Source organism: Anomaloglossus baeobatrachus, chromosome 3, assembly GCF_048569485.1.
Source record: "Anomaloglossus baeobatrachus isolate aAnoBae1 chromosome 3, aAnoBae1.hap1, whole genome shotgun sequence".
NCBI classification, from domain to species: Eukaryota; Metazoa; Chordata; class Amphibia; order Anura; family Aromobatidae; genus Anomaloglossus; species Anomaloglossus baeobatrachus.
This window is the reverse complement of record NC_134355.1, coordinates 154,061,232-154,086,494: the sequence shown is the minus strand read 5'-3', so window position 1 is coordinate 154,086,494 and position 25,263 is coordinate 154,061,232. Positions and strand designations below refer to the sequence as shown.

The 25,263-nt window shown below is 46.1% G+C and overlaps 1 protein-coding gene across 3 annotated transcripts in view; it reads left to right on the top strand.

Moving 5' to 3' along the window:
- Positions 1-25,263, top strand: part of STRN (striatin) — a 159,699-nt gene that overhangs the window by 36,844 nt on the left and 97,592 nt on the right. For all 3 annotated transcript variants that reach the window (XM_075339540.1, XM_075339539.1, XM_075339538.1), the window contains exon 2: positions 18,633-18,736. In XM_075339540.1, coding sequence (XP_075195655.1) covers positions 18,633-18,736 — 104 coding nt within the window. The remainder of the gene's footprint in view (positions 1-18,632; positions 18,737-25,263) is intronic.

Genomic DNA, 25,263 nt, shown 5'->3' with positions numbered 1-25,263 from the left:
AATTTTATTTCTTTCACAGAATTACTGCCTCTAGGACGTTAGAAAGCGCCGCTAATGGCCAGTGTAGTGACGTCCAAGCTTTCTCATTCATTTGTATGGAATTTGTATGTTTGACTGATTTACTAATTAGCCGAAAAGCATTGTGTTCATATTAAGTAAGGAAACAAATACCATCCTCAGGCTCAATGTTTTATGTAGCTGTTTCTGGAAATAAATCATCTTCACATTAGTAACCACAGATTTCATTTGCCTTTTTAATTATATTTTTAACAATATATGACCTGCAGGAAAATTGTTCCAAAAATGAATTATTTAGGAAATACCGTAAATGTGACAGCTGCAGTCCCTGTGTATGTACCGTAGCTATATGCGTTTACAGCACTTACAGGGACATATTGACATCTTTATGGGTTTGTGCCCACAATGAGTATGTGGGCCCAGACCCTCTGTGTCCTGAACTTGCGGGGCAGCGAGTCTCCTACACAGGAGACCACAGGAGCCCATGTCCATTGTAAGGGTTCGGGGTGCTGTGGTCTCCTCGCTGTTTTCCCTATGGAGGACACTTGCGACTATGAAGCAAAGAATTGACATGCTTGCGACACGGAAAGCCGCACCGCAGGTACGTTTTCACTGCAGGCCGTACATGCACAGTGGGTATGGGGTTTCTAGAAATCCCATCCACTGTGCTTGTGCTGTACATTGCAGCGTTTTGGACGCAGCTAAAACACGCCGTATCCAAACCGCTGCACGCACCCTTAGGCTATGTGCCCATGCTGCGGAAAATGCGCGGATTTTGCCGCGGATTTCTCGCGGAAAATCCGCGGATTTCCTGAAAATTTGCAGCACAGCTACTCCCCAGCCATTTCTATGGCATTTGGGAAATGCTGTGTCCACGCTGCAAATTTTTCAGCAGCGGAAATCGTGCGGATTTTCGTCCGGAAAAATCTGCAACATGTCAATTATTGTTGCGGATTTTCTTCCGGATTTTGGCTTTAAAATAGGGGAAAAAAAATAAAAAATCCGCGTCAATTCCGCCGTAAATCCGTGGCAAATCCACACCTATGAAAAGGTGCGGATTTTGCGGGAAAGCTGCTGATTTTGATGCAGAAAAATCCGCAGATACATTCTCCCGTGGACACATAGCCTTAATGTACACAATTTTCAGCACATGACTTGGTGCAAGTGCAAGGGTTAATTCTATCAATCTTGCTGTCAAACTCTGTAACTCCCAAAGTGAGTGTAAATCACACCCCAACACTGTCCACACATCGCAAACACACATGTTGCCACCACTCATCAAATCAATGGGTCCCCAGAATATACACTGCTAGGTGACAGAAGGCCACACACTCTGAAAGGCTATTGACTCTACAGCATACAAGGACCAAACAACAGAAAAGGCGTAAAAAAGTGACAGAAATAAGCAAAACTGTTATACACCTTCCTCATATTAAATGGGAGATGTCTACAAAGGACCATCTGCCCAACCTTAAAACTTGGACTGACCAGGCCATGGTGTCAGGCATGACGCTCTCTGCAGTCCCAGTGAGGCCTCCCATGGTTTGCAGGTGGACCTATTATTATAGCTAATGAGATTTATCACTGCTTGTGTCCATCATTTGACATATGCTGGTCTCTACAAATTATGCATTTTTTGTTTCTATAGGTAGGACGTTAAAAATGCCCATACACTAAATGACTATCTCTACCATACATATGACTGTTCAGTCATGTGTTTTCAATAGGAAGAGAGGAGACAGTATCTCTCCTACAAATGTAACGCCTTTCTCTCCAGCATGTATCTGAATACAGTTAGGTGATTACTGGCCTGTCCTAGCAAAGTCTGGGAGCCTTTTTTCAGCTTGCTCAGTGCTCGTGTCACTATCCAGAACCAGCAGGCGTTCGATCTGGTGTGGACATTATGCTTAAGGCTAGTTTCACACTTGCGTTGAGCGGCATCCGTTGCATTGCATTGTGTGACTGATGCAACGGATCGTACAAAACAACGGAAAGCTTTTTTTTTTTTTCTTCTTTACAGTTTTACCGGCGGCAGACTATTGTGAACGATCAGCTGATAATCCCGCTGCCGGGCACTCAGCTGAGCGCTCTCAAAAGCCGGCTGCCGGGCGCTCAGCTGATCGTTCCGCCACCGAGAGACAAAATAAAGTTTCTGTGATTAAAAAGAAAAAAAAAAGCATGCGCAGTGAAAAAATAAAGTATTACGCCACTCAAAAAACCTTACATGCTACGTTCCGCCCGGCGGAAGCAGCCCAGGTCCATCAGTTGCAATCCGTCGTCCATACAAGTCTATGGGAAGCAGCGGAATCCGTTAACTGATTCCGCTGTTTTCCAAAACGGCGGATTGCGACTGAAGGAAAAAAAACGCAAGTGTGAAACCAGCCTGAGAGGTAACCACTAGTGATGAGCGGGCACTACCATGCTCAGGTGCTCAGTACTCGTAACAAGCAGTTGGACTCTCGGATGGGCTTGACTCGTGTACAGAGTGTAATGGAAGTCAATGGGGAAACTCGAGCATTTTTCCAAAAGATCTTCTGGAAAAAATGCTTACCTTCCAATATTCTCTGTAGACGAGTTGAGCTTGTTCAAGCGTCAGACTGGTCATTACGAGTACGGAGCACCTCAGCATGGTAGTGCCTGCTCATCACTAGTAACCACACTATTAGGCCGGGGCCACACGGGGACTACTTCGATACTCGCATGACACTCGGCTCACACTGGCAGCACAGCAGGAGCCAAGTGTCATGCGAGTGTCATTGCGACTGAGATCCAATCATGCAATACGGACCACAGCTGCGAGGGGCGGGCCAGCGCTGAGGAGGGGAAGGCCGGCTCTGAGGAAGGGCGGGCCAGCGCTGAGGAGGGGAAGGCCGGCTCTGAGGAGGGGAAGGCCGGCTCTGAGGAGGGGAAGGCCGGCTCTGAGGAGGGGAAGGCCGGCTCTGAGGAGGGGAAGGCCGGCTCTGAGGAGGGGAAGGCCGGCTCTGAGGAGGGGAAGGCCGGCTCTGAGGAGGGGAGGGCCGGCTCTGAGGAGGGGAGGGCCGGCGCTGAGGAGGGGAGGGCCGGCGCTGAGGAGGGGCGGGCCGGCGCTGAGGAGGGGAGGGCCGGCGCTGAGGAGGGGCGGGCCGGCGCTGAGGAGGGGCGGGCCGGCGCTGAGGAGGGGCGGGCCGGCGCTGAGGAGGGGCGGGCCGGCGCTGAGGAGAGGGAGGGAGGGATTTATCTCCCTTTCACCTTCGTTGACGGCTATTGCCATTCTCGCCCTGCACTCGCATTACACTGGTGTACTGCTAGTGCAGTGTGATTTTTCTCTCGCCGCATAGATTCGAATGGGTGTGAGAGAAACAAGGATCACATTGCACCCGCAGCATGCAGTGATTGTTTTCTTGGTCCGATTAGGTCTGAGAAAATAATCGCTCATGGGTGCTGGCACATAGGCTAATATTGGTCTGAGAGGAATGCGATGTTTTATTTCACTCTACTCTGATTTTCATGCCGTGTGTCTTAGACCTTACAGCAACAAAACTCAGTCGGGCTCAGATCATAAGGTCCTATAGCCATTCAGTTTTGGTTTGGACAGACCATGACAATTAAAGGGCATATACAAATTGTGTGATTTGATTTCCTGTGGGGACTATCGTGATCATTCAGGATGAAGCAGTGATTCAGTAGGACATGAGTCTGTTGCGTAACATTTAGTGTCGTAAATGGATCAACTTGAAGGTTTGTCATTCTCGGTTGATTTCTCATGCTAGGGTGTTAATATGGCCACAAGTTTATTCTTGTCTATCCCAGCAGAGTTACCCATTTCACGTGGGTGAACCAAAGGTTAGTATTTGTTTTTCAGTGTTGCATAATTCATGTTGGCTGTTAGAACATCTTTGAGGGGTCTAAATTAGTGATCTGTGTGATTATTCAATGACCTCACTTTTACTGGTAATGCCACCTGTATGATGGCCTTTACCCTTACAGATCCCTAGTGCCGAGATACTGCCCCCATATGCTGCAGTGAGCTATTCTCCATGGAAGCACTACCCCTAGATGACAGTATCCAACAGAGCATTGGTAAAAGATTATTAATGATTCCCTTTAAAAATAAAAGTTAAAAAAAAACCCCAAAAAAATACTCCTTAGGATGCTCCGTTTTATGGTGTTTTCTGTGGATTTATGAAGCCCAAGTGTATGTATATGCAATGCACGTGACGTCTTTCAGAACTATGCCAAGCTTTTCAGGCAAAAGATGTTTCAGAACTCGCCAGCGTATTTTTTTTTTTTGCGTAATTTTCCAAGCGTTGTTTGTTTTTTGCTTTTGCATAAACTGGTGAAAAATGGTTGAGCTCACTACTTTTAACCAGTCCATTTTGGAAATCTAAAGATATTAATAGAACAATAGAAGCTCAAAAGACTGGGCACAGAAAGTATATTTTAAAATATCAATGCATATAGTCACAGAGACCATAATACCATGATTCCAGCGTTGTTCTATGGGGCTGTTCATAAGTTTTGTTATTTTTTTTTTTTTTTTTTTTTAACAATCTGACAGAGTTCGTCTGAGGGGGAAAAAAAATCACGCCATGCCCAAGTGGTCTCCTTTCAATCAAATCACACTTGGCCATGCAAGTCAGTGCGTCAGTAGTGCAAATCGCACTGCACTTGGATGACATGCGAGTGCAGTCTGATTTTCACAGACTAACAACATGGAGAAAATAGAATTTTTTTCCTTTCTATTTCCTGCACCTCCAAGAAAACCGAATCCTACTCCTAGAATTACTGTGCTGCTTGCAGACATTTTGATTCAAACACTGTTTTCTCTACTGCTGGTTTACCAGTTCCCTGAATGCTGAGCTCTGTACAACCCTGGCCTCCTTAATGATTGTCAGCTTTTTGTGTACTCTGTACATTGGTAGAGGCTTGTAATCAGTGGTGGGATCATAGTTAGTGTGACTAGGCCAACACAGTACCCCTTTAAAGAGAATCTGTAAGCACGATTTTGTAATCTAATGTATAGACATGAATCTAAGGGGTACTTCACACACAGCGAGATCGCTACTGAGATCGCTGCTGAGTCACGTTTTTTGTGACCTCATTAGCGATCTTGCTGTGTGTGACACTGAGCAGCGATCTGGCCCCTGCTGTGAGATCGCTGCTCGTTACACACAGCCCTGGTTCGTTTTTTATTGTTGCTCTCCCGCTGATAAGCACACATCGCTGTGTGTGACAGCGAGAGAGCAACAATCCTGAATGTGCAGGGAGCAGGAGCCGGCGTCTGACAGCCTGCGGTAAGCTGTAACCAAGGTAAACATCGGGTAACCAAGGTGGTTACCCGATATTTACCTTTGTTACCAGCCTCCGCAGCTCTCGCGCTGCCAGTGCCGGCTCCTGCTCCCTGCACACGTTAAGTTAAGCGGTGTGAGCTGGTAACTAAGGTAAACATCGGGTAACCATACCCGATGTTTACCTTAGTTACCAGTGTCCGCAGCTTCCAGACGCCGGCTCCGTGCAAGCGCAGCGTCGCTTGCACATCGCTGGGGGCTGGCCACTGGTGAGATCTGCCTGTTTGACAGCTCACCAGCGACCATGTAGCGATGCAGCAGCGATCCTGACCAGGTCAGATCGCTGGTCGGATCGTTGCTGCATCGCTAAAGTGTGAAGGTACTTTAATGGTGCTTTTAAAGACATGGCTTTATTGGCGCTGTAATATCAATTACATTGATACCTTTTGGTGAAGAAATCCGCTTCCTGGTTGTTCTATAATCAGCATTTATAGTTTTCTACTAATTAGGTCTCCTCCCTGTCTGTGATTCCTCAGCTCCTCCGCTTGCCTCCAGTCTGTGAATGACATGTTACTGCTGAGATTTCAAACAGGAGGCAGGTCATTCACAGCCCAGAGGCAAGCGGAGAGGACCGAGAATCGGACAGGGAGGAGAAATCCCATGCACTGTGCACCGAAATCTAACTAGCAGAAAACCTCAAATAGTGATTAAAGGGAACCTTTCAGGTGTAATATGCACCCAGAGCCACGAGCAGTCCTGTGTGCATATTGCTAATCCCTGCCTAACCGTCCCTGTATACACTAGCATAGATAGAGATCTTTAGAAAAAGTATTAATAAAGATCTTTTACCATAAGCTAATGAGCACGTGGACTAGTCCCCTAGGCGTTGGTTCCCCAGCCAGTCGCCCCCATTATTATGATAGTACGCCCCTGTGGGTGTGCTAACAATGCTAATGAATACGCAGCGTCAGAGGCATGGTCACTCCCCTCTCTGCTGGCATCGCCGCCCGACGGGGGATTTCGGCTCAGTGCGTGTAAAACCAGAGTTTGGGTCATGCGCACTATGAAGCCGGTTGTACGCGTCCTGGCTTCAAACTGAAGTAGTGCGCATGACCGAAACTCTGGGGTCATGCGCAATTGCAAAATTGTGCTGACATGTTCTCTTTATTAAACAGAGTATCTCATCCAATTACCCCTGTGCCACTGATTCTGTAATGTTTTTTTTTAATTACTATGCAATTTTTACCTTCTGCCAACTGGCTGTATCACAGAACTTAAAAGTGGGTGCAGACAGGTTTTGATTGGCCAGTATATTAGGATAAAAAATTCCTATAGAGAACTTTTGAGGTATACCCAAGGGTGCTTGAGGGTAAAATTTGCACCATCATGACCTGGTGGTATAATTTTGGAACAGCATAAAGGCTTAGAATAAAAAACAAAAAAAAAACTGTTTGAAAATCAGCAGAGCAGCAGCAATTTGGAGCAAAGGACCAGATACTTAGTTGAAAGAGGACATTTCACCAAATGTTTCATGTTGAACTGAACACGCGATGTAATCGTGGCTGCAGAGCAGAATAAAATGTGTTCATTTAATTTCACCTCTCTGAATTTAGTATCTAATGAGTTAACATGCACTTGAACCTCATAATAGTTAGCCCGCTTTTCCTGGGGGTGTGCACTTCTTACCCTGTATGATGCTGACCAATCATAAGCAGACCGCAACACAGCAGAAAAAGAACAACCCCATAATAAATCAGAGCAGATTTCTTATTATGTGAGCTCTAATTACACTGTCTGCTGTGCTCAGGTAACTTGTGATCTGCAGTCAGAATAGGCTGTCATTAGCCTCACACCGGAGCAGTCTATGCTGGAGCACTACTGTGTGAGACATGTATGCTGTGAACTCATGGCAGAGCGATTACAAGTTGAGCAGAATTAATAAAAAAAAAAAAAAAATCCAGTGAAAGGTCTTATTGAAAGAAGCGATCCCTACCACCGGCTTTTCCGGTATCAAGCACTATTCTGCTCTTATTCTGAGTGTTGTCATCGCTCTCCGAATCAATCGATGCCATGTACTTCGGAAATCTCTCTTACAATGTAAGATTGTGGAGCCTCATTCTTACCGCTCGTAGGCTAAAGGCTACTTTACACACTGCGATATCGGTCCCGATATCGCTAGTGTGGGTACCCGCCCCCATCTGTTGCGCGACACGGGCAAATCGCTGCCCGTGTCGCACAACAGCTGTCACACATACATACCTGTCCGGCGACGTCGCTGTGACGGGCGAACCGCCTCCTTTCTAAGGGGGCGGACCGTGCGGCGTCACAGCGACGTCACTGAACCACCGCCCAATAGCAGCGGAGGGGCGGAGCTGAGCGGGACGTAACATCCCGCCCACCTCCTTCCTTCCTCATAGCGGCCGGGAGGCAGGTAAGGAGAGCTTCCTCGTTCCTGCGGCGTCACACGCAGCGATGTGTGCTGCCGCAGGAACGAGGAACAACCTCGTTACTGCTGCAGTAACGAGATTTGAGAATGGACCCCCATGTCGCCGATTAGCGATTTTGCACGTTTTTGCAACGATGCAAAATCGCTTATCGGTGTCACACGCAACGGCATCGCTGATGCGGCTGGATGTGCGTCACGAATTCCGTGACCCCAACGACTCCGCATTAGCGATGTCGCAGCGTGTAAAGCCCGCTTAACGCTGTATAAGTAAATTCAGACTCACACTGAGGTCGGTGACATCACTCAGAAGAGGAGCGGAGCCGAACTGGAGCCTGGACAAGGCAGGGGTGAGTATATTAGTATACACACTACATTACATACTCATATACAAAGTGGTTTTTTTTTTTTTTTTTTTATAGTAAAAACAAAAAAAAAACAAATTTCATAGGAGGCCACCTTGTGTTAAATTTATCGTCATGAAAGCCATTTGAAGAAATTGGCGTACAAATGCTGCAAGTCAAAAAGGAAAAGTGACCATCAGGCCTTCAGTTTTGTTGATCATTAGTGGTCTGCAGGAGCTTGGAAATACTATGGATAGGAATGGGATATCCTGGAAAACTCTTTGTAATGTTGCTTGAATGTGTTTTAGATGCAGATTTCCCTTATGTACAGAACCTGTCATTCTCTGCAGCTTGAAGTGTTTGGAAAAATGGAAAATTCCCCTTTGCAGAGTCCTTCTTGGAGAACCTGACATGCTGCACTGTGCATAAATACTATAAATTGTCTAACATTATCCCTCTGACCTTTCCGTTCATGTAAGGTCTGCTTAAATTACATTTATTTTCCAGTACATTTAGGAACTGTGATTGATTTGACAGTGTATCAATGTAAGAGTGGATTGTACTGTAAAGGTGTTGTCCAGGTTTAGGACACTGTGACTGCAGACTTGTGAATGCTCACATCACGCACGGTGTGTGCTATCTGGATCTTCCGGTTCCAACGGCTACACGGCGTGTTCATGTGACCATGTGCTATTTTCATAGTTATGGCCACATTACAACTGGACGTGCACAGCCTTTCTTTATTCACTTGTACTGAGTGAGGTCACACATCAGGTCTAGTTGGAATGTGTCCTGGAGTATGTCACATGACCATAGGTGGAGAATCCTGACAGTGTGCTAGGTTTTTGGCTTTTTAAATTTCCTCTAGTTTATATTTCACATATCCTTTTATTCCTTATCCTTTGCTAACTTTTGAAATTCTGTGAAAACACTTTTAATGCCAGTAGATCTGATCTGTTGTGCTTTTTATACCCAGTCTAAACTCCCCAATCAACCATAAAAGTTCAATATTTTCTTGTTGAGATTTGGATCTCCACACATAGATGTTTGTGTGAAATGGGCAAAATCTGATTTTTCCCCACAGTACTATATTGGTGCTATGATCCTAAAGTCTTGTTCCGATGCTATATACAATAGTTGACTTGCGCTATATATTCATGATTTTCGCAGAATAAATTTCAAGGTCAATTAAGTGTCTTGAGTAATTGGGTCAGAAGACTCAGTAGGGTGAGAGGGCAGTGTTACAGGGCAGGACTGGTGATATCATCGGACATTACAAGTCCCAGACTCCTGACTCAATCGTAAACCTCGTCATCGCTTGCTTCACAATAAGAAGTCCTGACACTTCCTTCCTTCCATTCCAGAAAATGTATTATTATGAATACTTATATAGCACCTATTATTCCACAACGCTTTACAGACGTTATCAGTTTCCCTATTGGGGCTCACAATGTAAATTCCCTTTCAGAACCAGGGTACCCGGAAGAAAGCCACAGAAATACTGGGCGAGCATACAAAGTTGTTGGTGGGATTTGAATCCAGAACACCAGCACTGCAAAGCGGCCGTGCGAACCACTGAGCGGCCGTGCGAACCACTGAGCGGCCGTGCGAACCACTGAGCGGCCGTGCGAACCACTGAGCGGCCGTGCGAACCACTGAGCGGCCGTGCGAACCACTGAGCGGCCGTGCGAACCACTGAGCGGCCGTGCACGTACTTTGCCTATGTAGCCTTGTTTAGTTGAATGAAATTGTGGATAAATACCCTGGGGGTTCAGCTTCCAAAGCTTATTGCTTATTATTCATCAGTAAGGGGACGCATGTGGCTGTTTCTGCAAACTTGCATGCAATGCTTTATTAGCTCTGGATATAAAGCATCATTTCTGTGGTGCCACCTCCCCCCTCCCGTCCCAAATTCATTAAATGCTAAAATGCATCAGCAAGCCATATCTGTAAATTCTGTTAAGGGAAATCTGTCACCAGGTTTTTGGTACTCGCCAAGTCAGAGAGCCTTAGGCTATGTGCGCACGTTGCGTAAAAACATGCAGTTACGCTGCGCTTTGTAGCGCAGCGTAACTGCATGCGTCCTGCGGCCCCTGCACAGTCTATGGAGATTGTGCAGGGGCCGTGCGCACGTGGCGTCTAAGAGCGCAGCGCTTCGGCTACTGCCGAAGCGCTGCGCAAAAAGAAGTGACATGTCACTTCTTTCCTGCGCTTTGCCGGCAGCTCCTGCTCTGTCTATGGCAGGAGCTGCAGGCAGAGCGCATGGAATCGGCTTCACTACGGACATTTCTGCAGCGATCTAAAGCGCACATGTGCTCTTCAGATCGCTGCAGAAATATCTGCAGGGCTAGTACGCAACGTGCGCACATAGCCTTACACTCGAAACGCGTCTGGTGTTGGTCTTACAATTCATCATGGACCTGCTATTTCACTTATAAATCACATTTGATGTACTGATGATTTTAAAGAAAATTTCTATTAAATGCTGAGTTTTATCTTAAAGTAGTATGGAAGCTGGATCATTTTTCTCCTTCACCAGGTTTTTACCACCTAATCCTGGAGCAGTATAATGTAGAGACAGAGATCCTGATTCCAGTGATGTCACTTATTGGCGCTGCTTAGTGTAGTTTTGAAAAAAAATACTGTCTTATCAGCCGGAGATTATCATTAGAGGACTATTTGGTGTGCTGACAGTCCAGCATATTCCTGAGCTGTGCATAACCCCACCACTAATTGGCAGGTTTTTATGTACACGGTCTGTATGTGGAAAAAAAAAGCTGCTAATCAGTGTTGTGCGTGGGGTTATAATGCTCCATAATTAACTGCTAGATCTGCTGCAAAGAAAACGTTGATTTTATCAAAATGACAACAAGCAGCCCAGTAAGTGACACATCGATGGGATCAGGGTCTTTGTCTCTACATTATGCTGCTCTCAGATTGGGGAGCAAAAACCTGGTGACAGATTCCCCTTTAAGTTCCATGCAAATGTTGGATTCTTTAAAAACAATAAAACAAAAAAAAGAAAAAACAAACAAAAACCAGAATATCTTGTTTTAAAGGGAATTTTCTCAAAATTAGAAGCTCTTCTTTAGCGATGGGATAGGGGATAGCTTTCCTGATTGATGATACCCCACCGATCCCAAGAACTTGGCCCCGTGTGAATTGAGCAATGGCCAGTAAGGCACTGTAACTCCATTCGTTCTTGTGGGGGAGCTGAAGACCAGCTGTGTGCCACCACCGCTCCAATCACAGCAGGCTCTTTGGAGCCCTGGTTTTTCAGATCGCTTTTGGCAACTATTTATTATTTTACCCTATATATGTAAATTATTTTTGTGCACATGCAGGTCTCTTCTCTATTCTTTGTGATGCTATTTTCATTCCAGCTAATTTGTTGGTGTTTTTTATGAAATCATTATATATTGTGACCATCCACCTAGGTAACAGGGTGATCTTGACAGTGTGCATGATTCCTCCGTCACATGGTGACTGCTGACTTTTCCTCTGTGCCCGACCATACAATATAGACTCTGGTGACACATGCCCATACTTTTCAGATTCCTTTTTTATCTGATTTGTGTAATTTGGTGAGATAAGCCTTTAAATACTCTACTTTCCTCTGACATTTCATTTTGAAAATGTCTTAAGGTATTTATTGAATAAAATGCAAATGTATGAATGTCAGGTAGTCATACATCTCATGTGCACAGACTTGTCATACTATTCTTTCCACCATTTCCTGCTCGGAAGTGCCTAAAAAATCTATTACTGTTAATGCTATCAAGTTTTACAAATATTTCATGTGTTGAGACATGTGGAGACATTTTTGAAGCCCCAGATCGTTGCTTTATTAACCTTGTCATAGAGAGAATGAATTCTAATTATTCCTGATGCCTGACATTATTTAGATAATGTTCTCAAGTGTGTTATTAACCCGGTTCTGCTCCCAGCTTCATTCTGTGCCGTTTTTATCTCCTTTTCAGGGATAGTGAAAAATCTTCTAAAATAGTCGGGACAAATTTACATCATGAAGTAAGCCCATCTTCACCTATAGTAGCTTTAGGTGAGAAGTGTACCTACCGCCACTTGGGCTATTAAAGCCAATGAGTGGAGCCATGGCAGGAGTCGGGTGGCAATAGTGACTTGGGAGATGTTTCTCTGGATCGGCCACGTATCTACAGCTCTGCTGCTTCTGAGAGAATTAATTTAGCCCTGGCATACTCACTTTAAGGTTCTTCGTTTTAGTACACCATGCTTTTATAACAATCTTCAGTTTTGTCTCAAGACCACTGCTTGGCCCAAAGTATCTAAGATATTCACCATGAAGAAAACAAAAAAAGCCGCAAAAGGAGACTGATTACCATGAGAGCAAAATTGTACTGGTGCCACAGGACCAAGGTTTCTTGTTTTATTAGTGAGGGTTCAGTGAATGGGCAGGCGGGCAATTTGTAAAAATGAAATTAGCTTTAAAAAGTTGAACGCTAGTCAAACCCAACAATTTAGGCAGGACTGTCATCCAGTGTTATGGCGCCATCTCAATTTTTCTCAGTGGCAAGTTTTCTTTTTTTTTTTGTTTTTTTTTTTTTTGAAGGGGTGTTTTTTTTTTTTCATTAAGTTTGTGTATGAGGGTGGGAGATGGGAGGAAAGGCTTTTGTCTAAACAAGTGTTCATCTGCTGCTGTATGAATTGCATGGCTGGCCTAATTCTGCTTTTAGAAGGGCCTATAATTGGGGACCTAGGAATGCTTCTTGCTTACTTTCATGCTGTGGGCAACCACCTAATGCAAAACACTTGGACAAAAGCTGCAATAATTCATTTTAGCTAGTTTTAAAATGTTAGTTTTTTTTGCACATCGGACCATACACACAGGACATGTGCTACTGAGCGCTTTCCTCAGACCATGGAACAATCACATGAATTGTTCTGTGTGCTTGGAGGTGCAGTCGGCCTGTCCACAGAAGCCATTTAACAACCCCTGATTTAGCTGGCAATGTAGGCAATTAATGGTCGGATAGAGGCCGACGTGTAAACCCAGCATAATGCTAATAGAGCGATTACCCAAACTGCCTAATGAACTGTCAGCACAGAATGACTGTTCACACCAAGTACAGGCGCCTGTGCATCATGGCGAGACTAATCCTTTAAATGCACCTTCCCACCTGCTTGTTTTCCCTCTCTTAGATGCACATAGTTACATAGGTTGAAAAAACACCTAGGTCCATCTTGTTCAACCTTCCTCCACCAATTGTAGATTTTGTCACTAAATCATCTATAACCGACTTTGTTGTGGGTACTGAGGAAATCCTCCAGACCTTTTTTAAAAGCTGTTATAGTATCTGCCATTACTACCTCTTGTGGTAGGGCATTCCACAGTCTGACTGCTCTAACTGTAAAGAACCCTTTCCTATTTAGCTGCCGGAATCTCCTTTCTTCCACCCTAGTGAGTGCCCCATGGTCCTTAGTATTGTCTTTGGAAGGAATAAGTCATGTGCCAGTCCTTTTATATTGACCACACATGTATTTATACATATACATGAGATGTTTTTTTCTAAGCTACACATATCTAACTTTTCCAAGCACTCATCATATGGGAGGCCTTCGATTCCTTGCAACAATCTAGTTGCCGCCTTTGAACTACTTAAAATCCTTTTTAAAATGTGGAGCCCAAAACTGGATTCCATATTCTAGGTGTCATTACAAGTGATTTATAGAGGAGTAACAATATTTTGGGATCACTTGATCTAATCTCTCATTTTATATGCATTACTTTACATTTTTCAACATTAAATCTCATTTACCAAGTGTCTGCTCATTCTGACATCTTATCCAGATTGATTTGGAATATTGTACTATCAAGGTTTGTTTTAAATATCTTACATAGTTTGGTGTAGTCAGCAAAGACTGACACTGTAGGCCTAAGACACACGGCATGAAAATCGGAACGAGTGAAATGTGATAAAACATCGCATTCCACTTGGACCAATATTACTCTTTGCCAGCACCCGTGAGCAATTTATTTTCTCAGCCCTAATTGGACCGAGAAAACAATTGCAGCATGTTGCAGGTGCAATGCAATCCTTTTTCTCTCGCACCCATAAAAGTCTATGGGGCGAGAGAAACACTGTGTACTACGAGTGCAGAGCGATAATGGCATTAGCCGGCTACGTAGGAGAGAGGGAGATAATCCCTCCCCGCCCCTCCTCGGTGCCGACCTGCCCCTCCAGCTGTGGTCCGATCACATGATCGGGCCTCAGTCGCAATGACACTCGCATGACCCTCGGCTCCCGCTGTCGTGCCAGAGCGAGCGAAGTGTCATGTGAGGATCGCAGTAGTCTCCGTGTGGCCCCAGCCTTAGGGTACTGTCTCACTAAACGACGTACCAGCGATTCCGACCACGATATGACCTGGTCAGGATCGCTGGTGCGTCGCTACGTGGTCGCTGGTGAGCTGTCAATCAGGCAGATCTCACCAGCGACCAGCCACCAGCGATTCTGCACTTGGTAACCAAGGTAAATATCGGGTAATTATGCAAAGTGCTTTGCTTGGGTACCCGATATTTACCTTGGTTACCAACGTACACCGCTTAGCGCTGGCTCTTTTGCACACCGTAGGCAGGATAAATATCGGGTAACTAAGCAAAGCGCTTTGCTTGGTTACCCGATATTTACCTTGGTTACCAGCGTACACCGCTTAGTACTGGCTCCCTGCACACGTAGCCAGGGTAAATATCGGGTAACTAAGCAAAGCGCTTTGCTTTGTAACCCGTTGTGTACCCTGGTTACGTGTGCAGGGAGCCAGCGCTAAGCGGTGTACGCTGGTAACCAGGGTAAATATCGGTTAACCAAGCAAAGCGCTTTGCTTAGTTACCTGATATTTACCCTGGTTACCAGCGTATGCTGCTTAGAGAGTTGGTGCTCGTTGGTCTCCCGCTGTCAAACACGCCAATGTGTGCTGCACAGCGGGAGACCAACAAGCAAAAAATGAACCAAAACAGTGTGTAACGATCAGCGATTTCGCAGCAGGGGCCAGGTCGCTGCTTAGTGTCACACACAGCGAGATCGCTGATTAAGTCATTGGTGCGTCAAACCTGTGACTCAGCAGCGATCTTGCTATGTGAGAAGTACCCCTTAAGGCCACGTCACACTAAGCAACATTGCTAGCAACATCGCTGCTGAGGCACGACTTTTGTGACGTAGCAGCGATGTTGCTAGTGATGTCGCTGTGTGTGACATCCAGCAACACCCTGGCCCCTGTTGTGAGGTCGCTGGTTGTTGCTGAATGTCCTGGACCATTTTTTAGTTGTTGCTCTCCCGCTGTGAAGCGCACATCGCTGTGTGTGACAGCGAGATACCAACAACTGAATGTGCAGGGAGCAGGGAGACGGCTTCTGCGGACGCGGGTAACCAAGAAGCCCTTACCTTGGTTACCCGATATTTACCTTCGTTACCAGCGTCCGTCTCTCTCACACTGTCAGTGCCGGCTCTCTGCACACGTAGCCGGAGTACACATCGGGTAATTAACCCGATGTGTACTAAGGTTAGGAGTGCAGGGAGCCAGCGCTAAGCAGTGTGCGCTCGTAACCAGGGTAAATATCGGGTTGGTTACCCAATATTTACCTTCGTTACTAGCGTCCGCTGCTCTCACGCTGTCAGTGCTGGCTCCCTGCACACATAGCCAGACTAATTAAACCGATGTGTACTCTGGCTAGGAGTGCAGGGAGCCAGCGCTAAGCGGTGTGTGCTGGTAACCAAGGTAAATATTGGGTTGGTTACCCGATATTTACCTTAGTTACCAAGCGCAGCATCGCTTCCACGTGTCGCTGCTGGCTGGGGGCTGGTCACTGGTTGCTGGTGAGATCTGCCTGTGTGACAGCTCACCAGCAACCCGTGTAGCGACGCTCCAGCGATCCCTGCCAGGTCAGGTTGCTGGTGGGATCGCTGGAGCGTCGCTTAGTGTGACGGTACCTTTACTCTCAATCCCATCCACATGGTCATTGATAAAGGTATTAAAAAGATTCGGTCCTAGCACAGATTCCTGCTCTAAGGGCTGGTTCACACTAAGCGACAGCGACAACGAGGTCGCTGTTACGTCACCATTTTCTGTGACGTAACAGCGACCTTGTAAGTTGCTGTTATGATCGCTGCTTAGCTGTCAAACACAGCAGCCGAAGCAGCGATCATAACCGCGAGAGCAGGGAGCCGCGCACACTGCTTAGCGCTGGCTCCTTGCTCTCCTAGCTACAGTACACATCGGGTTAATTAACCCGATGTGTACTGCAGCTACATGTGCAGAGAGCCGGAGCCGGCAGCACAGGCAGCGTGAGAGCGGCGGAGGCTGGTAACTAAGGTAAATATCGGGTTACCCGATGTTTACCCTGGTTACAGCTTACCGCAGCTGCCAGATGACGGCTCCTGCTCCCTGCTCGCTTCTTTTCGTCGCTCTCGCTGTCACACACAGCGATCTGTATGTCACAGCGGGAGAGCGCCTTTGAAGAAAACGAACCAGGGCTGTGTGTAACGAGCAGCGATCTCGCAGCAGGGGCCAGATCGCTGCTCAGTGTCACACACAGCGAGATCGCTAATGAGGTCACTGTTGTCACCAAAACCGTGCCGTAGCAGCGATTTCGGTAGCGATCTCGCTATGTGTGAAGCACCCCTAACTCACTGTTTACTTAAGCTCAAATAGAGAGAGCACCATTTGACTACTTTTGTTTCCTATCTTTTGGCCAATTCCTAACCATCTGCTGATAGTTTCCCCTAGTCCTTTCTTCTGGAGCTTCATTACAAGATTATGTGGTGCAGTATCAAATGCCTTTGCAAAGTTCAAATAAATCTTTTCTGTGATTGGTGGCTCTGGCTTCATAGAGCCAGAAAATGGAGCAGATTGAGGGAAATCATGCAGGTGGGAAGGTGGATTAAAATGCTTAGCCCCCGAAGTGATGCACGAGTACCTGTACTTGGTGTGAACAGTCATTCTGTGCTGACAGTCCATTTAAAGCCCACATGTAAAAGCCATGTGAGGAATGTAATTGATTTAGGGACTGATAGTAGTGGGAGGGAGAGAGGAAACATAAGGAATTACTGTAATTATTAACTATATGTTATGAGGAAAGGCAGATTCTCAGGGGTTCATACTTGCCCTAATAACAATCTTAGTGATGTACCTGGACTGTCAGAAGTTGGTCGGGCATGCCCTGGTTTTTCTCTTTCCATAATTTTAATGTACAGGTCCACTGTAAACTGGCTCAAATCTTGTGATCACATACTTAAAAAAGAATTGTTTAAATCAGAAAACATATGAGATGACAAATTCCAGTACACTGGCCACCTAGTTGTGCATATAGTCAGATAAGATTAAAAGTATCAGGTGTACAAGGAATAAACAGTGCTCGAAAAACTTACCTACGAAGCATGTACCCTTTCTCAGATATATGGCAGAGAATGCCTTTACCCATAGTATAATGTACAAATCTGGGTCACTACAGAAGCATAATCCCAACACGCATTTCGCTTATAATCTCGCTTCCTCAGGGGTTGTGCGTTGGACATTATGCATCTGTAGTGACCCTGCTTTTTGTGTATAAGGGAATGCTCTGCCATATAGATGTGTGTACATGCTTATTATGTAGGTTTTTTTGACTATTGTTGTAAACGTGATGCTTTTAATGTACCTATCTTACTTTACTATATGCACAGTTAGGTTGCCAATGTACTGGAATTTCTTATGTTTTTTGATTATTTAACCCATTCTTTATATCTGTAGTTCTAATAAAAGCTAAAAACTCCTTTTTCTATTAAATTGCTTGAGAGTGACTAATTGTTACCATTGAAATGGTTAAATGCTTTTCATTTTTGCTCATTGAGCAAATTTATAAGCGAAGTATGTACCCGTCGGATTTATTGCTTCTAATGTTAAATATTTTAGTAGTAATTGTATTTCCTTAGGAAAACCTGGAAGGTTGCACAAATGAGAGGATCTGTCTCATTAGCGATGTGCTGCATTGGGAGGTATTTGAGGAATGCGGCGTGAATGGGGCCTGTGTAAACACACAAAGCTTCTCCATCCAAGTCTGCGCTTAAAATTAGATCATGCTTCCTTTTCTGGCCAGATCCTCGCTCTAAACCGAGGTTCACGCGTTCACTTCCTGCTGGAAACCTCTTTGGTAACATTTGTGAGTAAAACATTAGTGGGATTGTCAGTCATCAGCAGTTTAAGATTTTCTATGGTCTGGGAGGCAATAACATGTAATAAAGCATTGGAGGGAAAGCTATGCTGGGAATGTGCGGACAACTGGCTATCTTTGGGAGTGGTCAGTTAGGGACTGGCGTGCTTTTTAGCCTATACCATGGAATGTTCTCATAAACTCAGTCCATTTATCATGATTTCTTTTTCTGGTGATCCGGCATGTACCTGGTCCCATTAATGCAAAATTTCGCTTACCTAAAACCCATGTACAGTTTGTATTAATTATGTCTCGTTACATTTCAGGGGTAATGAACTTTGAAATACTTTGTAACTTTAAACATGCCTAACGACAGTATTTTTTTTTCCCCTGTCTTTCAGGCCCAGATTGCTTTCCTTCAAGGCGAAAGGAAAGGTCAAGAAAATTTAAAGAAAGATCTAGTCAGAAGAATAAAGATGTTGGAATATGCTTTAAAGCAAGAAAGGTATTGCCTATGTCTGGGTGTATCTCCACAGTACAGGACACTGGTTCTGAACAATGATTATCCTCTCAGCGCTTGTCAAACTTGTCCTGGTCTTGAACAACTGGTTTATTGTAGACAATAACATGCTCCTCCTTAACCTGTGATTCTGGGAGAAGTAGTAACCAGGGTGGAGCGTCAAAAACAGTGTCTTGTGTAATGGGAATACTATAAATTGCTTTACGGATGGGACTAAAGTGGATCTGTCATCAGGATTCATATTAAAAAATTGCGTTCATTGATGGATTTCTTTGACCTGATGATGCTGATGTACATGCTTTCAAAATCCACATCAGAATTGCAGTATACTCTTCAAGCTTAAAGTGAACCTGTCAGGTCCAATATGCACCCAGAACCGTGAGCAGTTCTGGGTGCATATTGCTAATCTCTGCCTAACTATTCCTGGATCAAGTAGAATACATAGAGATCTTTAGAAAAAGTATTTCTCAAGATCCTTTATTATATGCTAATGAGTGCAAGGACTAGTCCCGAGGGCGTTTGTTCCCTCAGCTTGTTGGCCCACATAGCATGGTAGCACACGCCTGTGGGAGTACTAACATGCTAATGATACTCAGTGACGCTGCACATACCTCACTGGTTCATGGCGGCTTGCGGAGGATGGATGCACCCTGCGAATGATCCATAGCCCTCAGCACTTCCGGTCATGCGCACTGTACTTTACTGAAGCCTGGAAGCTTACACCCTGCATCAGTTTAGTGCGCATGATCCGAAGTCCCGGGTACTCCGGATCATGCACAGAGCGCATCCATTCTCCGCTGGCCACCATGAAGAGGGAGGTATGTGGCGATAGTTCCTTCACTCATTCCGCCCTCCAAGCATGTTGGCACACCCACAGCGGCGTACTAACATGCTATTCAGTGCACATTGTATAGCGTCATCAGCGGTGACACGCGTGCCTGTGTCCATTGTCACAGTTTCAGAATGCTAGGCTTAGGGCCAGTGCTTATGGTCAGAAGACCCCGGCATTTCCAGTTATGTGCACTTGACCTCTCTGAAGCTGGGGCGCATACACCCACATTCATGGTGCGCAGGGTTCATGGTGCGCACCGTTGCTGATGCTGGGCAATTGGCATTAAATGGCATGAGCACAGGAACTAACGCCCTTGCGACTAGCCCCAGCGATCATTAGCATATCATAAAGGATCTTTAGAAATACTTTTTCTAAAGCTCTCTTTATCTATGCCACTAGATACGGGACGATTAGGCAGGGATTAGCAATATGCACACAGGACTACTTTAAACTAAGCGAGACTTCTAAATTGCTTATTTTAATATTGGTCACAAAAATTTTCACAAAGGATTATACAGCCATTCTGTCTTGGATTTTTAAAGTAAATACATCAGATGTAAGAGATCTATTTATTATTGTGTGCCGTTTATATTGTGAATTCTGGTGACACTCGAGAGGCAAGATTGTGTTAAATCCTCACTACAATGTACAGCCAGATGATCGGCTATTTTGCTGGACTCTGAGGGTAGGGAATGGGCTAACAAAACTATGGACTATTCTGTTCATCTTTGCTTGGCCCTCCCAATACCGTACTTGACAGCCGTCCATCTGATCGGCTCCTGTATCTTCTAGTTACAGGCCCTCTGGCACTGCCTGTCTTGAATAGACCTTGACTGTGAGTGGCACTACACACGTCATTAACTTTAATGACTTGCATTTTGCTCCTGCATGACATGAGACCTAGTCAAGAATGGAGGTGCCGAAGGCCTGGAAGGAGAAGACTGAGGAGATGATCAGAGGACTGGCAGTGGGATGGGTATGGGGGGTGCCAAAGAGAGGTGACTATTAGCGATAGCGAGCACTAAAATGCTCAGGTGCTAGTTACTCGAGCAGGTCATTCACCTCGAAAGGGCTCAGCTAGGGTAACAAGTACTGTGTTTTTCCAAAAATAAGACACCCCCCCCCCCCCCCCCCCAAAAATAAGCCCTAGCAGGGATTTTCAGCATTTTCGGAGAAAGGCTTAAATATAAGCCCTCCCCGGAAAATAAGCACTAGTCCCGGATCAATAATGAAGTGTCCGTGCAGCTAAAAGATACAGATACTGCAGGACACTTCATTATACACAGCGGCACCCGGCAATTACACTCACCAGACACTGAGCAGCAGGACCTGCAGTGATCACACACCCACACACATCAGATCTCACACACACACACACATCGGATCGCGCACACAGTCAGATCGCACACACAAACATCGGCTCACACGCAAACAAATCACACACACACAAATATCGGATCGCACACACATCGGATCGCATACACACTCACCTCATCCAGTGACACCGATCTCTTCTCGCCTGGAGAATCCTGAGAGGCAGTGCGGTGCAGCGCGACGAACAGGACCTGCGGCCGGACACGTGACTTGCTCTTATTCTCTGCTGCCGTAAGTGCTGGATGTGTGTGTGTGTGTCTGCAATCGGCTGTGTGTGTGTCTGCGATCGGATGTGTGTATCTGTGATGGCTGTGTGTGATCTGCTGTGTGTGTGCCTGCGATCGGCTGTGTGTGCCTGCGATCGGCTGTGTGTGCCTGCGATCGGCTGTGTGTGCCTGCGATCGGCTGTGTGTGCCTGCGATCGGCTGTGTGTGCCTGCGATCGGCTGTGTGTGCCTGCGATCGGCTGTGTGTGCCTGCGATCGGCTGTGTGTGCCTGCGATCGGCTGTGTGTGCCTGCGATCGGCTGTGTGTGCCTGCGATCGGCTGTGTGTGCCTGCGATCGGCTGTGTGTGCCTGCGATCGGCTGTGTGTGCCTGCGATCGGCTGTGTGTGCCTGCGATCGGCTGTGTGTGCCTGCGATCGGCTGTGTGTGCCTGCGATCGGCTGTGTGTGCCTGCGATCGGCTGTGTGTGCCTGCGATCGGCTGTGTGTGCCTGCGATCGGCTGTGTGTGACTGCGATCGGCTGTGTGTGACTGCGATCGGCTGTGTGTGACTGCGATCGGCTGTGTGTGACTGCGATCGGCTGTGTGTGACTGCGATCGGCTGTGTGTGACTGCGATCGGCTGTGTGTGACTGCGATCGGCTGTGTGTGACTGCGATCGGCTGTGTGTGACTGCGATCGGCTGTGTGTGACTGCGATCGGCTGTGTGTGACTGCGATCGGCTGTGTGTGACTGCGATCGGCTGTGTGTGACTGCGATCGGCTGTGTGTGACTGCGATCGGCTGTGTGTGACTGCGATCGGCTGTGTGTGACTGCGATCGGCTGTGTGTGACTGCGATCGGCTGTGTGTGACTGCGATCGGCTGTGTGTGACTGCGATCGGCTGTGTGTGACTGCGATCGGCTCTGTGTGACTGCGATCGGCTCTGTGTGACTGCGATCGGCTCTGTGTGACTGCGATCGGCTCTGTGTGACTGCGATCGGCTCTGTGTGACTGCGATCGGCTCTGTGTGACTGCGATCGGCTCTGTGTGACTGCGATCGGCTCTGTGTGACTGCGATCGGCTCTGTGTGACTGCGATCGGCTCTGTGTGACTGGGATCGGCTGTGTGTGACTGCGATCGGCTGTGTGTGACTGGGATCGGCTGTGTGTGACTGGGATCGGCTGTGTGTGACTGGGATCGGCTGTGTGTGACTGGGATCGGCTGTGTGTGCCTGGGATCGGCTGTGTGTGCCTGGGATCGGCTGTGTGTGCCTGGGATCGGCTGTGTGTGCCTGGGATCTTCTGTGTGTGCCTGGGATCTTCTGTGTGTGCCTGGGATCTTCTGTGTGTGCCTGGGATCTTCTGTGTGTGCCTGGGATCTTCTGTGTGTGCCTGGGATCTTCTGTGTGTGCCTGGGATCTTCTGTGTGTGCCTGGGATCTTCTGTGTGTGCCTGGGATCTTCTGTGTGTGCCTGGGATCTTCTGTGTGTGCCTGGGATCTTCTGTGTGTGCCTGGGATCTTCTGTGTGTGCCTGGGATCTTCTGTGTGTGCCTGGGATCTTCTGTGTGTGCCTGGGATCTTCTGTGTGTGCCTGGGATCTTCTGTGTGTGTCAGTTAGCAGCAGGGTAGGACGGCTTGCAGCACCGACCGGAGATCACAGGAGGACCTGGGAACCACGCAGACGTCCTGGTCTGGTGAGTATGAGTCTCCTGGGAAGTGGGGGGTCTGCTTTTTTGGGGGGTAAACTTACCCCCAACCGTGTTTCTCCAAGAATAAGACCTCCTCCAAAAATAATATAAGACAGTGTCTTATTTTTGGAAAAACACGATATAATGGAAGTCTCCGTCCTCATACAGCCAGCCATCAGCAGACGATTTCTGCGAGAGGGTGGATTTTTTTCTGTGTTATGGGGTTTTTTTTGTTTTGTTTTTTTTTAAATATAGACATAGTAACATAAAAAAAACAAAACGTTTTTAACCCCCAATGAGTCATTCAGAGACTGCGACTGGCTCTCCATGGGCTGCCTGTACACATCATGTGTACATGCCTGTGCGTTGTGTTCATTGTTTCATGGACAACACATCCAAGCACCTGTGGTACTCGTGTGACTACCTGATCACCCCTGTGTGCTATCAAATATCGAGCAGTGCCGGCACATTCGCCCATCACTAGTGACTAACATTTCTTTAGTTTTCTTTAATCCCTTCCCAGTACATTTGCACCATATTTTCTTTTTCAATGTAAATCAATTTTCTGTTCCAAATTCTAGTTGCTCTATCTGCTAAATAAGAATGTTGTCAGCTGTGCACCTCTGGAGCATGTATTGGGACCGTCACTGTTCCATGGGTGCAGGCTGCTGAAGGCGTCTATGGGCATACTGTGACTTGTATTGAGCGGGGCTGGCATTAGTGCTTGCACAGCAGACCATACACTTAGAATAAGGTCCCTGACTTCCCCACACGTGCACACGTTGACTGCCGTTAGCATACTGCTCACTGGCTGCATGTGCTCCATATAGGAGCTGTCCAGCTAAATTGCAGAACTATTGTAGCTGCGCGCCTTGAGTCCTCGGGACCCATTCTTGTATGATCGACCTGTATTTTGTTTTAAACAGCCTCCCTATATGCTGCGCTCATCCGCAGAGTAAGCCCTGAGTCTGTGTGTATAGCAAAACACATTGCCCATAGGGTGCAGGTAGTTGAAATCACAATTTAGCAATGCTAAAGAGCACCAAGGCTTAATAAGGCTTAATGCAATATTCACATACAGTAAATTTATTCTGGCTAAAACTGTGAAGCAAATCTAATGGTTGTACACGTATGTTTCCATGCTCCCTGTACCACACAGTCCTCTTGTTTAACGCGTAAGTTGTGCCATGATGTGTCATGTTGTAAGCACATGCGCTGCTACCATAAAATGACTCCGCAGCAGAGTGATGGCTGTCTGCACCACCCTAATAAAACTATAAAAGCGACTATATATTTCCTGCCCTGATGTCTATAAAAGTAGAAAACGTGAATGTGGAGAGCAGTGGACACATGCAAAGAAATCCGCAACAGCCCTGAATAGTAACTATATATAGACGGGTATGGTACTAGCGTAGTGAGTGTGAATCTATCAGGTCACTGACTCCATACATAGGTCAGTGACCTTCCATATTCATGCTTGCTGTTACCGTAACTTTATATATAGTTACTACTCAGGGCTGGGGTGTTTTTTGTGCTTAGTGGCATGCATGTGCCTATTTCTTCTAATAAACCTCAGCACAGGAGGTATCTACACTGATTATATGATATTTCATGTTACTACACACTGGTGATTGATATGAAGAACTGCAGTATAGTGAGGGACCCAGCAGCCCAAAGGTAACACAAAATTACTGAGGAAAGTCTCTTAACAATTTGTGCCGAAAAATCCCTCCTAAGCCATTTATTAGACTGGACAAAAATTGCTCGTAAAATCGCAATATTATTCTAAAGACAGTGATATTCACAGTGTGTAATAGCGGCTAGTGATCGTAATATCATTCGATTCTCGCAAAACCAGATCTTTCAACTTGCTTAAAAATGATTGCTTAAAAATTATCTGCATAAAATTTCACCATGTAATTAGGCCCCTTTCACTCATCAGTTTTTTGCAATCTGTCACAATCCGTTGGCTCGATGGATCTGTCACAGATTGCGGAAAAACTGACGCGACAGATCCGTCGCATCATATATACAGTGTTTTTACACCCCATCTGAGCATGCTCAGTTAAAAAAACGGAATCAGTTGGCGGATTCTGTCATTTGATGGATTATGACGGATCCTGTGCCCATAGGCTTCCATTCCACCAAAAGACGGACAGCAACGGATCCGTTTTTTTCAACGAAGACGAAAAAACTTTACTTTGTCCATTGTCTTTGTCCGACGGACAATTTGCTAATACAAGTCTCTGCGAAAAAAACTGATCCAGTGGCACAAGTCGCCGGATCCGGTTTTTTCAAAATTTGTTGGATTGATGGCAAAAAATTGATGTGTGAAAGGGGCCTAAGTCGCTAAAAGCTGTAATACATGGTTTTATGACCAACTAGCGACATTCCATCAGCCACAACAGCGATCT